This window comes from Petromyzon marinus, chromosome 62 (assembly GCF_048934315.1).
Source record: "Petromyzon marinus isolate PM22_M1 ecotype Great Lakes invasive population chromosome 62, UKy_Petmar_22M1.pri1.0, whole genome shotgun sequence".
Classification (NCBI taxonomy): Eukaryota; Metazoa; Chordata; class Hyperoartia; order Petromyzontiformes; family Petromyzontidae; genus Petromyzon; species Petromyzon marinus.
In genome coordinates, this window is record NC_133728.1 from 3,743,089 (window position 1) to 3,756,421 (window position 13,333).

Here is a 13,333-nt window from a genome sequence, read left to right on the forward strand (position 1 = left end):
ACCCCGCGTGACCCCGCGTGACTGTCTGTGTGACCCCGCATGACTGTCTGCGTGTCCCTGCGTGTCTGTCTGCGTGACCCTGCGTGACCCCACGTGTCTGTCTGCGTGACCCCCCCGCGTGACCCCCCCACGTGACCCCCCCACGTGACCCCCCACGTGACCCCCCCACGTGACCCCCCACGTGACCCCCCACGTGACCCCGCACCGAGGAGGCATGCCAGCAGCACAGCGGCCCCGAGCAGGAGGATCGCCGCCACTCCCGCCCCCAGGAGCACCAGGCGGCGCTTGCGGCGGCGACTGCGATTGGTGACCTGGGAAGTGGGGGGCTGGATGGACACGGGGGGTTCTGGGGGGCCACGGAGGGGGGTGGGGGGGGGAGCAAGGGGGAAGAAATACAATCTCGTCTCGCTCTCTCTCTCGCTCTTACATATCTACATCGTCACTGTCTACATGCACACACCCACACTTTGTGTCGTATCTCGTCTCTCTCCTGGGGTTTGTCTCTCTCATCATCATCACGGTGGCTGGGAGATGTTGACTACCTCGCCTGGTACACAGGAGGTCGTGAGTTCTATCCCTCTCTCATCATCATCACGGTGGCTGGGAGATGTTGACTACCTCGCCTGGTGTACAGGAGGTCGTGGGTTCAATCTCTCTCTCATCATCATCACGGTGGCTAGGAGATGTTAACTGCCTCGCCTGGTGTACAGGAGGTCGTGGGTTCTATCCCTCTCTCATCATCATCACGGTGGCTGGGAGATGTTGACTACCTCGCCTGGTGTACAGGAGGTCGTGGGTTCTATCTCTCTCTCTCATCATCATCACAGTGGCTGGGAGATGTTAACTACCTCGCCTGGTGTACAGGTGGTCGTGGGTTCAATCTCTCTCTCATCATCATCACGGTGGCTGGGAGATGTTAACTACCTCGCCTGGTGTACAGGAGGTCGTGGGTTCAATCTCTCTCTCATCATCATCACGGTGGCTAGGAGATGTTAACTACCTCGCCTGGTGTACAGGAGGTCGTGGGTACTATCCCTCTCTCATCATCATCAGGGTGGCTGGGAGATGTTAACTACCTCGCCTGGTGTACAGGAGGTCGTGGGTTCTATCTCTCTCTCTCATCATCATCACGGTGGCTAGGAGATGTTAACTGCCTCGCCTGGTGTACAGGAGGTCGTGGGTTCTATCCCTCTCTCATCATCATCACGGTGGCTGGGAGATGTTGACTACCTCGCCTGGTGTACAGGAGGTCGTGGGTTCTATCTCTCTCTCTCATCATCATCACAGTGGCTGGGAGATGTTAACTACCTCGCCTGGTGTACAGGAGGTCGTGGGTTCAATCTCTCTCTCATCATCATCACGGTGGCTAGGAGACGTTAACTACCTCGCCTGGTGTACAGGAGGTCATGGGTACTATCCCTCTCTCATCATCATCACGGTGGCTGGGAGATGTTAACTACCTCGCCTGGTGTACAGGAGGTCGTGGGTTCTATCTCTCTCTCATCATCATCACGGTGGCTAGGAGATGTTGACTACCTCGCCTGGTGTACAGGAGGTCGTGGGTTCTATCTCTCTCTCATCATCATCACGGTGGCTAGGAGATGTTAACTACCTCGCCTGGTATACAGGAGGTCGTGGGTTCTATCCCTTTCTCATCATCATCACGGTGGCTAGGAAATGTTAACTACCTCGCCTGGTATACAGGATGTCGTGGGTTCTATCCCTCTCTCATCATCATCACGGTGGCTAGGAGATGTTAACTACCTCGCCTGGTATACAGGAAGTCGTGGGCTCCATCTCACGGTGGCTAGGAGATGTTAACTACCTCGCCTGGTATGCAGGAGGTCGTGGGTTCGATCCCGACCCCGACGCCTGCTGCTGCTGCTGTATATTTGGAGTATGCGTGTCTCTCTCTCTCTCTCATGATCATCATCACGGTGGCTAGGAAATGTTAACTACCTCGCCTGGTATACAGGAGGTCATGGGTTCCATCCCGACCCCGACGCCTGCTGCTGCTGCTGCTGTATATTTGGAGTTTGCTGTGTCTCTCTCATTTCTCTCTCCCCCTTGTCGCATGGATTCCTCACTGGGTCCTCTGTTTTTCCCCCTCTCCGCACACAGAATCGTTGAGCGAGCTATCATTTGTGTTAGACCAGGTGGCTTCTGAGAGAAAAGAGACATTTACAGCTCAAGTGGGGCTTACCTGGCAAAACAAAAAAAATATATAATAGCCGATGTAGTTTCAGCGTTTCTCTCGATGCCTCTGCAAATTGCCTCACCGCGTGTCTCACCGCGTGTCTCAACTGTCCGTGTCTCGGCTGTCCCTTGCAGTGTCCCCCTCTGCCCTCGCGTTAATTATGGATGACAGCTCGCTTACCTGAGATCCTACGCCCCTAACACAGGCAAAGATCCCCCGCCTAGCCTGCAACACACTGCTTTGGGGGGCAAGTGCTGCTAGCGAGTAGCAGCAGCGGCGGCTATGGAGGGCCGGAACGGCACACGAGGGGGTGTTGGCGGTGTGGTCACCGATGTTTACACACCGCACCAGGTACCTCATTTGAGGCTGAGTGGACCTAGGGGAGGCCCGGGACCGGTTCAAATAATCGTCACCGGTGTTGGCCGTGAGCGGGAATCGAACCCGGGTCTCTGCCGGGTTCGGAGCGCCAACTCAGACACACACGCACAGGCGCAAACGCAGCGTCAATTTGCCACCAAGTGACGGGGACGTGACCACGGCGCTTGTGCCAGGCTAGGTGCACTACGAAGCATTCACTTGAATTATGGAAGGCTTGCTGTTGGCAGGTCACGGGACAGGCTCAGGCGTTTTGGGGTTGATTGATCTGCCACGCAAGGTGCAGGAGGTCACGGGGCAGACCCAGCAGGTGCCACGGGTCGACTGACTGAGACCACTGGCTGATGCACCACCTGTGCCCCCCTACTGTGCCGCCTTCACTGCGTTTTATCCGCCCGGCGCTTCGCTCGTTGTTGTGAGCGTCGCTCCTCCGCCCTCCGTTGTTGTTGGAAGGGCGACTGCCTCCAACTGCCCAGTAGCGTCCTTCACGAGCCTCCTCCTCCACAGAGGCCGATCTTGACACCGCCGGTACCGGTCATCGGCAAGTCCACTCAGTTCCAGATTTGAAGCTTTCGTGACTGCAAGGATTCATACTCTTTGTTTTTTTTCGGTAAAGTAACGTAGGTAAAATAAAATAAAACAATTAAATCACAACGTTTCGGAGGCAACACAAGCTTCAGTCTTCAGGTGGAACAGTCGCAGCAAGATCGCTGCATCAAGTGAGTCCACTCAAGCTACACGTCCTCCTGTACCACATCAGCTCCATCTCTTCTCTAGCCCGTGGCACGCCCGTTTAGCTTCTCTCCGCTATCCGGCCAAACAACAGCCGCTTGGGCATGCGGTGGCTGGGCATGCGGTGGCTGGGCACGCGGTGGCTGGGCAAGCGGTGGCTGGGCACGCGGTGGCTGGGCACGCGGTGGCTGGGCACGCGGTGGCCGGGCACGCGGTGGCCGGGCACGCGGTGGCCGGGCACGCGGTGGCCGGGCAAGCGGTGGCCGGGCAAGCGGTGGCCGGGCACGCGGTGGCCGGGCACGCGGTGGCCGGGCAAGCGGTGGCCGGGCAAGCGGGCTACGTGACCCCAGCCAACGCAGCCCTCTGCCTGTCGAGGGTGGAGATCACTGATAATGGGGGACTTGTGTCCACATCATACAGGAATCTGTGAGCTTCTCACATTGCAACCGCAGTGCTGGTTTTGCCCAAATACCATAAAACATGCTTTTCGAGTATTTCACTGCTATGCATTTCCACGTCGTTTCTGAAAAGAAGTAATATTTTTTTTAAAACTTTTTTTTAAACCACGCTTTTGTGAAATGTACCGTATTATTAAATAATACACATTACATTTTGATTTAAAGAATTACTAATCTACAACTCATTACTAATCATAACCAATGACTGCTTACTAATCGATTATATAATTACAATACCCCCCCCTCGGCCTCTAATCACTGCACCTGATATGAGTTAAGTGATGACGTCACCCTGCTGCTCTATTTAAAACCTGGAGCAAGCGAGGGCTTTACCATTCTGGCGAATTGCCTGATGATGATGCTGGATGTATTTACCAGCGAAACGTCGTGCTACTCAAACTGTAAATGTTGTGGATTCACTCAACACGCCGGTAAGGGGCTAAAGTAGTGAACTATTTGTCTTTTTGTCAACGTGACACTTTTTTTTGCTGATTGGCCGTGTCGGGTGGTGGAGGGTTACGACACATTTATAAATAAACGCGATCTAACCCAAAAACCTTTATTATGAATAATATTGGTCGCGAAAGCCTGCTACCGTACTAGTAACGGAAGAACTCCATGACTCCAGGAAGTGGCCCCCGAAGCTCGCCACGACGTAAAGGGGACCGTGGACCAATCATAGGCGACGTCAGTTGAGCGTGGACAATTAGAGCCAAGCCGAAACAAATAAAAATGAATGTTTAAAAATATAGATCTAAAAAAAATAATTACGATAGAATATAGTTATTGTCATCAGTATGACACAAGTATAGCAAAGTTTGCAGTCGATAGCACATTGGGAAGTGGTTTACAATTGAGTTACAAGATTCGATACAACAATAACAGAACTAGCTTTACAACTCGGCTTCGCCCATGAACTTGGATTCACCACGCCCGGCCGCCTTTACCTCCCCAGTGGCGATGTTCACACACCACAGCAGTTACTAGTTTGAGGCTGAGTCGACCTAGCGGAGGCCCAGGAGCGGTTGAAATAATCGTCACCGGTGGTGGCCGTGAGCGGGAATCGAACTCGGGTCGCCGGGTTCGTAGCGCGGCGTAGCGCTAACCACTACACTACCGCTCCCCACACACACACAGACACACACACACAGACACACACACACAGACACACACACACAGACACACACACACAGACATACACACAGACACACAGACAGAGCGCTAACCACTACACTACCGCTCCCCCCACACACACACACAGACACACAGACATACACACAGACATACACACACACAGACACACAGACATACACACACACAGACACACACACAGACAGCGCGCTAACCACTACACTACCGCTCCCCCCCCCTACACACATACAGACACACACACAGACATACACACATACACACACACATACACACACACACAGACATACACACAGACACACACACAGACAGCTCGCTAACCACTACACTACAATGCGTTACGCTTCCACATGCGCGGGTCACGTGACAGATTTGACGTGACAGATTTGACGTCACAACCCCTCCCCCCCTAAAAAAAGGTGTATTTTTTTTATAATTTCTGCATGGTGTACAGAGTGAAATAAAAGCGTGTAATAATAAAAAATGTATATCTAAATAGCTCAGAAGCAGCTGTTCGTGTATACGGTGCCGGCCTGTGGGGCAATCTGCCAGCCTACCTGTGGACTTCAGAATCATGAAACACTTTTAAAATGAATCTAAAAACGTACTTTTCTTAAACTTGCTTTTAATTAGGATTTTCTCAACGTGCAAGAAATGTGTTACAACGTGTTGTTATTTTTGCCTACAATTTCACTTTCATTTAAAACACTACGCGTTGCATGTTTTGGAACGAATAGTGCTGTAGAAATGAAGTTTGATTGATTGATTGGTAAAATAAAATTTTAAAAATAGCCATCATAGAGGGGGGAGGAGGGAGGGTTGGAATAAATCGCGTACTTTTGAATGTGTCGTGAAACTCGCCACCATAACCCCAAAAACACACAACAGCAACAACAAAAACCACAACTACCCCACTCCACACCCTCCTCTGTTAGGGATAATAGCGTTCGCTAAAAAAAAACCTTCTACGTGTTAAACAAAAGAACATTTTTTATATATGACATTTTTAAAAAAAATGTATGACATTTTTAAAAAAAATGTCATATATAGTTTTGTTTAGACTGCGTAGCGTGCGGCCGTTGACAAGGAAGAGCGTTGAATGTGTCCTAACCGGCTCGTGTGGATTTGCATGGAGATCAGTAAAACCGGTATGACTTTGAGCGTGCAAACAGGCCGGGCCGGTTCCGAACGACGTTGCGTAACCAAAGAGGTGGAGGCAAACGCGGATTCTCTCTCCCCGTTCAACGTGGGCACCCCGTCCGCTCTCAAACCGGAGCAGATTGCGAGCAGGGAGATGGGTGGGTGGGTAGGGGGGTAGTGGCGAATGATCATCGTAGCATAAGTAGCTACTACACCACGTGGTGTAGTAGCTACTACTACACGTGTTGTAGCTACTACACCACGTGTTGTAGCTACACAAGTTGTTACAACACGTGTAGTAGCTACACAAGTTGCTACACGTGTAGTAGCTACAACACGTGTAGTAGATACAACACGTGTAGTAGATACAACACGTGTAGTAGATACAACACGTGTAGTAGATACAACACGTGTAGTAGATACAACACGTGTAGTAGATACAACACGTGTAGTAGATACAACACGTGTAGTAGATACAACACGTGTAGTAGATACAACACGTGTAGTAGATACAACACGTGTAGTAGATACAACACGTGTAGTAGCTACTACACGTGTAGTAGCTACTACACGTGTAGTAGCTACTACACGTGTAGTAGCTACTACACGTGTAGTAGTTAACATCTCCTAGCCACCGTGATGATGATGATGAGAGAGAGACACGCAAACTCCAAATATACAGCAGCAGGCGTCAAGGTCGGGTTCGAACCCACGACGTCCTGCATACCATGCGAGGGAGTTCACATCTCCTGACAAGCCGTAGCGCCTCTTCGGGAACTGGACGCACGGCCGTGGAACAACAACAACCAACAACAACAACCAACAACAACAACCAACAACAACAACCAACAACAACAACAACCAACAACAACCAACAACAACAACCAACAACAACAACAACCAACAACAACAACAAACCTGCACGATAACACGACGGTGCCCCCTTGCAGGAGGAATCGAAAACTGCAGCTGGCGTCTAACTCACGTGCAGGGGCTCAAACAAAGACCGGGGAGTCGTGGTGAGTATCCTCTAGAAGGATCCAGCAGCATCCCAATGGCATTCCTGTCAACTCCTTGTCAGTGCCCCTGCCGTCTAACTCACTCACAGACCAGTTCAGACCCTTATTGGACCCACCCCGTGCCCCTAATGAATCTCAACGTTCATCCTGCAAGGTCACCATGGCAGGGGGAGAAACACAAACACAATTTTTATTGTTGCCCCGCATTGAAACGGCCGCACGCCGTATGGAGCTGACAAACTCAATTTTCCTGTACAAGAATACTACTGGCTAAACCGTACGGGTTGATACACGGTACGGGTTGATACACGGTACGGGTTGACACGGTATACGTTGACACGGTACGGGTTGATACACGTTACGGGTTGACACGGTATACGTTGACACGGCACGGGTTGACACGGTATAAGTTGATACGGTACGGGTTGACACGGCACGGCTTGACACGGCACGGGTTGACACGGCACGGGTTGACACGGTATAAGTTGACACGGTACGGGTTGACACGGCACGGGTTGACACGGTACGTGTTGACACGGCACGGGTTGACACGGCACGGGTTGACACGGTATAAGTTGACACGGTACGTGTTGACACGGTACGGGTTGACACGGCACGGGTTGACACGGCACGGGTTGCCACGCTATGCGACCTGCTCGCACGCACGAAGAGTACCGAGGGGAGTGTGACGAGTTTGCTAAACGAAAATAACAGAACCACGGACGGAGCTCCGTTGTGGCGAGGCTCCAGCCTCAAGTCGTAAGCGTCTCCGGCTCCTCCTCAGAGCGAGGAACAATTTAACCGCAACTAAAACTCAACCCCTTTTTTACTTTTGTTTTACCCTCGGCAAGTTAAGGCCCCGACTGAGTTGATGCGTGGCTGTTTTCTCAGACTCGACGGCTCGTCTGGGCATCGCAAATGAAAGTTGCCCAGATGAAGTTGGGCAACTGATTTTTGCTCGACTCAAGTTGGGAAACTATCCTCATCATCATCATCATCGTCGTGATCATTGTCATCATCGCGTGGAAGGAATGTATAGCCAAGCAACTTTAAAACCCGTGAGTGACGTGTGTTTTTTCCCCTCTCTAAAATGTGGAGAGGGGGAAAAGCGGAAAACGACGGGGAGAAAGAAGGACGCTCCAAATATACTAAAACGAAACCTTTCATTTGACCAGGTAAGGCACGCTGAGCTGTAAATCTCTTTTTTTTGTTTTTGCAGAAGCGACCTTCCTATGGCAAATTATAGCCGCCCATAGAGGTGGGCGGCTTCATCATCATCATCGTCGTCGTCGTCGTCATCATCACGTGGACATCTATAACAGCAGACATTAAGACTCTTAACGCGCGGTGATGTTGATATTCTGAATGTGGAGTGGGAAACGAAAACGCAGGACCCGGAGAAAAATCCACGCGACTACGGGAGGGGAGAGAGAGAGAGAGACACAGCAAACTCCAAATATACAGCAGCAGGTGTCAGGGGTTGGGATGGAACCCACGACCTCCTGTATACCAGGCGAGGTAGTTAACATCTCATAGCCACCGTGGTGATGATGAGAGAGAGATAGAACCCACGACCTCCTGCACACCAGGCGAGGTAGTTAACATCTCATAGCCACCGTGGTGATGATGAGAGAGAGATAGAACCCACGACCTCCTGCACACCAGGCGAGGTAGTTAACATCTCCTAGCCACCGTGATGATGATGAGAGAGACACGCAAACTCCAAATATACAGCAGCAGCAGGCATCAGGGGTTGGGATGGAACCCACGACTTCCTGTAGACCAGGCGAGGTAGTTAACATCTCCTAGCCACCGTGATGATTATGAGAGAGAGATAGAACCCACGACCTCCTGCACACCAGGCGAGGTAGTTAACATCTCCTAGCCACCGTGATGATGATGAGAGAGAGACACAGCAAACTCCAAATATACAGCAGCAGGCGTCAGGGTCGGGATAGAACCCACGACCTCCTGTATACCAGGCGAGGTAGTTAACATCTCATAGCCACCGTGATGATGACGAGAGAGAAACAGCAAACTCAAAATATACAGCAGCAGGTGTCAGGGGTTGGGATGGAACCCACGACCTCCTGCACACCAGGCGAGGTAGTTAACATCTCATAGCCACCGTGATGATGATGAGAGAGACACGCAAACTCCAAATATACAGCAGCAGCAGGCATCAGGGGTTGGGATGGAACCCACGACTTCCTGTAGACCAGGCGAGGTAGTTAACATCTCCTAGCCACCGTGATGATTATGAGAGAGAGATATAACCCACGACCTCCTGCACACCAGGCGAGGTAGTTAACATCTCCTAGCCACCGTGATGATGATGAGAGAGGGATAGAACCCACGACCTCCTGTATACCAGGCGAGGTAGTTAACATCTCCTAGCCACCGTGGTGGCCCCTAATCAGATCGGAAGGGAGCCACCCCTTGAACGCACACAGGTGCACTACCACAGGCGGGACTGGCCACAGCGGACCGAGTTCTCAATCTCGACAAACTACTCCTGAATCTTTCGTAGTCATTTCTGCATTACTTTAGTATAAATCCGTGTTAATTTACATTCATGTTGTTTTTTTATCTGACTTTATGCGAACGAAAAGACGCAAATTTGCCCGTTTTCTCATTGAAAATATGCACATTTCAAAATATCCCTGGCCTGGTCCATCTTCTGTACTTTCGAGACATGAGCAACTACCAAATAACACTTATTACGCTGGGACAAAAATTGTGTTACACAGTGGAATTCTTGACGTTCTTCCCCCCCCCCCCCATTGTTGCAGGAACGCGCGCAAGGTAAAAACGGGAAAGACGCGAAGGGAGGCGGTGTGACCAAGTGGGCTTGGTCAACAATGCGTGTGTTTACCTGTGTGTGTGTGTGTGTACACAGGTACACACACACACACAGGTACACACACAGATACACACAGGTACACACACAGGTTACACACACACAGGTTACACACACAGGCACACACACACACAGGTACACACACAAACACAGGTACACACACACACAGGTACACACAGGTACACACACAGATACACACACAGATACACACAGAGATACATACAGGTACACACACAGGTACACACACACACACAGGTTGCACACACACACAGGTCACACACACAGGTACACACAGGTACACACAGGTACACACACAGAGATACACACAGGTACACACACAGGTACACACACACACAGGTACACACACACACAGGTTACACACACACAGGTTACACACACACACAGGTTACACACACACACAGGTTACACACACACACAGGTTACACACACACACAGGTACACACACACACAGGTACACACACACAGGTTACACACACACACAGGTTACACACACACACACAAATACACACACAGAGATACACCCAGGTACACACACACACACACACAGGTTACACACACAGGTTACACACACAGGTTACACACACAGGTTACACACAAAGATAAAGACAAAGATCCCCCATATAGCCTGTAACAGACTGTAGGGGCAAGTGCTGTTAGCGAGCACCTATGAAGGCCGGAACGGTACACGAGGGGGTGGGGTGGCCAGCACCACGCCCGACCGCCTTTGTCTCCCTAGTGGCAATGTTTACTACACACCGCACCAGGTACTCATTTGAGGCTGAGTCGACCTAGGGGAGGCCCAGGACCGGTTCAGATAATCGTCACTGGTGTTGGCCGTGAGCGGGAATCGAACCCGGGTCGCCAGGTTCATAGCGCAGCGCGCTAACCGCTACACTACCGCTCCCCAGGTACACACACACAGGTACACACACACACAGGTCACACACACAGGTTACACACACACAGGTACACACACACACACAGGTACACACACACAGGTACACACACACAAGTACACACACACAGGTACACACACACGCAGGTACACACACACAGGTACACACACACAGAGATACACACAGGTACACACACACACACAGGTTACACACACACAGGTACACACACAGACATAGGTACACACACACAGGTACACACACACAGGTACACACACACACAGCTGCTCAGGCACGCCATGGCCGTCGTTGTGGGCTACGTGACCCCAGCCAACGCTTCTCTCGCCCGGCCGGACGACCTCAGGGGGGGTGGGGGGCGGGAGGTGTCCCTGCGTCCCAGATCTTTCGAGCTTCTGCGAGCTCCGCACACGACCAGGCCTGCTGGCTAAGCCCGTGATGGATCGTGGTGCACGGCCAGACAGCCTGCGTCTATTCCAGCCGGCGAAGGCGTTCCATTGGAGCAGGGGTATGGGGCCGGACGAGGCCCGCGAAATCATTTGGTGTGGCCCAGGCCTACTCGAACATTCAACAAATCTAGGTAGGAGCAAAACCTGGAAAAGCAGTCGCGAGTAGCAACAACAACTCCCCCACCTCGCCGGTCTGCACGTGTTCACCCATCTCTACACCGTTCATCATGCTAAGTCCGCCAATTAAATGCAAATTTTCTTTATGCTAATTCCTTTGTCAAGGCACCTTAATTTCTCTCACACAAGCTTAAAGGTCGCGGTCTGAGCTTGGCTGTGTTCACTCCAGCGCTGTCCTCGAGACAGTCTGGTCCCTTCACCTGATGAAGGCCACTTGTGTTGTGGCCGAAACGTCGTGATTTTTTTTTATTTTTTTGTTGTTTTATACTTTTACGTGACTTTACCGAATAGAACCAAAGAGTATGGATCCTTGCAGTCACGAAAGCTTCAAGTCTAGACGCAACAACATCGTCAATAGCCAGCTAACATCATCATCATCATCACCGCCACGCCTCGCCATAGAGAAGCAGTTCCGGCCCATCGCATTCGGGGCGAGTTAATGCAACCGTCTGACCAAATATAACGGGCTCATTTTTAAGCTGATCATTTTGCATGACGTTATAAATATCCTAATGGCCCTCTGGATGAAAAAAAGAGGTTTACCCACCCCTAGCATTTAGATTTTAGAGGGAGCGCCTTCCGCCGGCGATAATTTTGGAGGTCCGCGTGTCTCAAGCGTCGACAAGAAGGGATGAGGGGGGGGGGGGTAACCCCCCGTGGCCGCCGAGAAGTACTCGAAAGCTTCGTGCGGAGCGACGGGCCCCCATGTGGCTGTCAACACGGGAGCGGTTACGCAGCGGATCGCAAAGATAGTGCCACCCGACTGGGGTCCGGGGTGAGACCTCTGCTGTCAAAGCGGATCTGGTCATGAGCACACGATACGCATGCGCACATAGGTAGACATATACACGTACATATATACACACACACGCGTACAAGACGAAACAAAGATCCCCCGTGTAGCCTTGACAGACTGTAGGGGCAAGTGCTGTTAGGCGAGCGCCTATGAAGGCCGGCACGGCACGGCACGCGAGGGGGTGGGTGGACAGCAACCACGCCCGACCGCCTTTGTCTCCCCAGTGGCGATGTTTACTACGCACCGCATCAGGTAGTCATTTGAAGCTGAGTCGACCTAGGGGAGGCCCAGGACCGGTTCAGATAATCGTCACCGGTATTGGCCGTGAGCGGGAATCGAACCTGGGTCGCGGGTTTATAGCGGAGCGTAGCGCTAACCACTACTACACTACCGCTCCACATACATACACACACAGGTACACACACACACAGGTACACACACACACACAGGTACACACACACACAGGTACACAAACACAGGTACACACACAGGTACATACACACAGGTACACACACAGGTACACACACACAGGTACACACACACACAGGTACACACACACACAGGTACACACGCAGGTACACACACAGGTACACACGCAGGTACACACACAGGTACACACACACACAGATACACACACACACACAGATACACACACACACACAGGTACACACACACAGGTACACACACACAGGTACACACACAGGTACATACACACAGGTACACACAGGTACACACACACAGGTTACACACACACACAGGTACACACACACACTCACACAGGTACACACACACAGGCACACACACACAGATACACACACAGAGATACACACAGGTACACACACACACAGGTTACACACACACACAGGTACACACACACAGGTACACACACAGGTACACACACACAGGCACACACACAGGTACACACACACACGGGTACACACACAGATACACACACAGAGAAACACACAGGTACACACACACACACAGGTACACACACACACACAGGTACACACACACAAATACACACACAGAGATACACACAGGTACAC

General features: G+C 51.4%; 1 protein-coding gene across 1 annotated transcript in view; it reads right to left on the minus strand.

Moving 5' to 3' along the window:
- LOC142906256 (transmembrane protease serine 2-like) overlaps window positions 1-13,333 on the minus strand; it is a 36,738-nt gene that overhangs the window by 7,087 nt on the left and 16,318 nt on the right. The window contains exon 2 of the mRNA XM_076053678.1: window positions 206-346. Within this exon, the coding sequence (XP_075909793.1) occupies window positions 206-346 (141 nt within the window). The remainder of the gene's footprint in view (window positions 1-205; window positions 347-13,333) is intronic.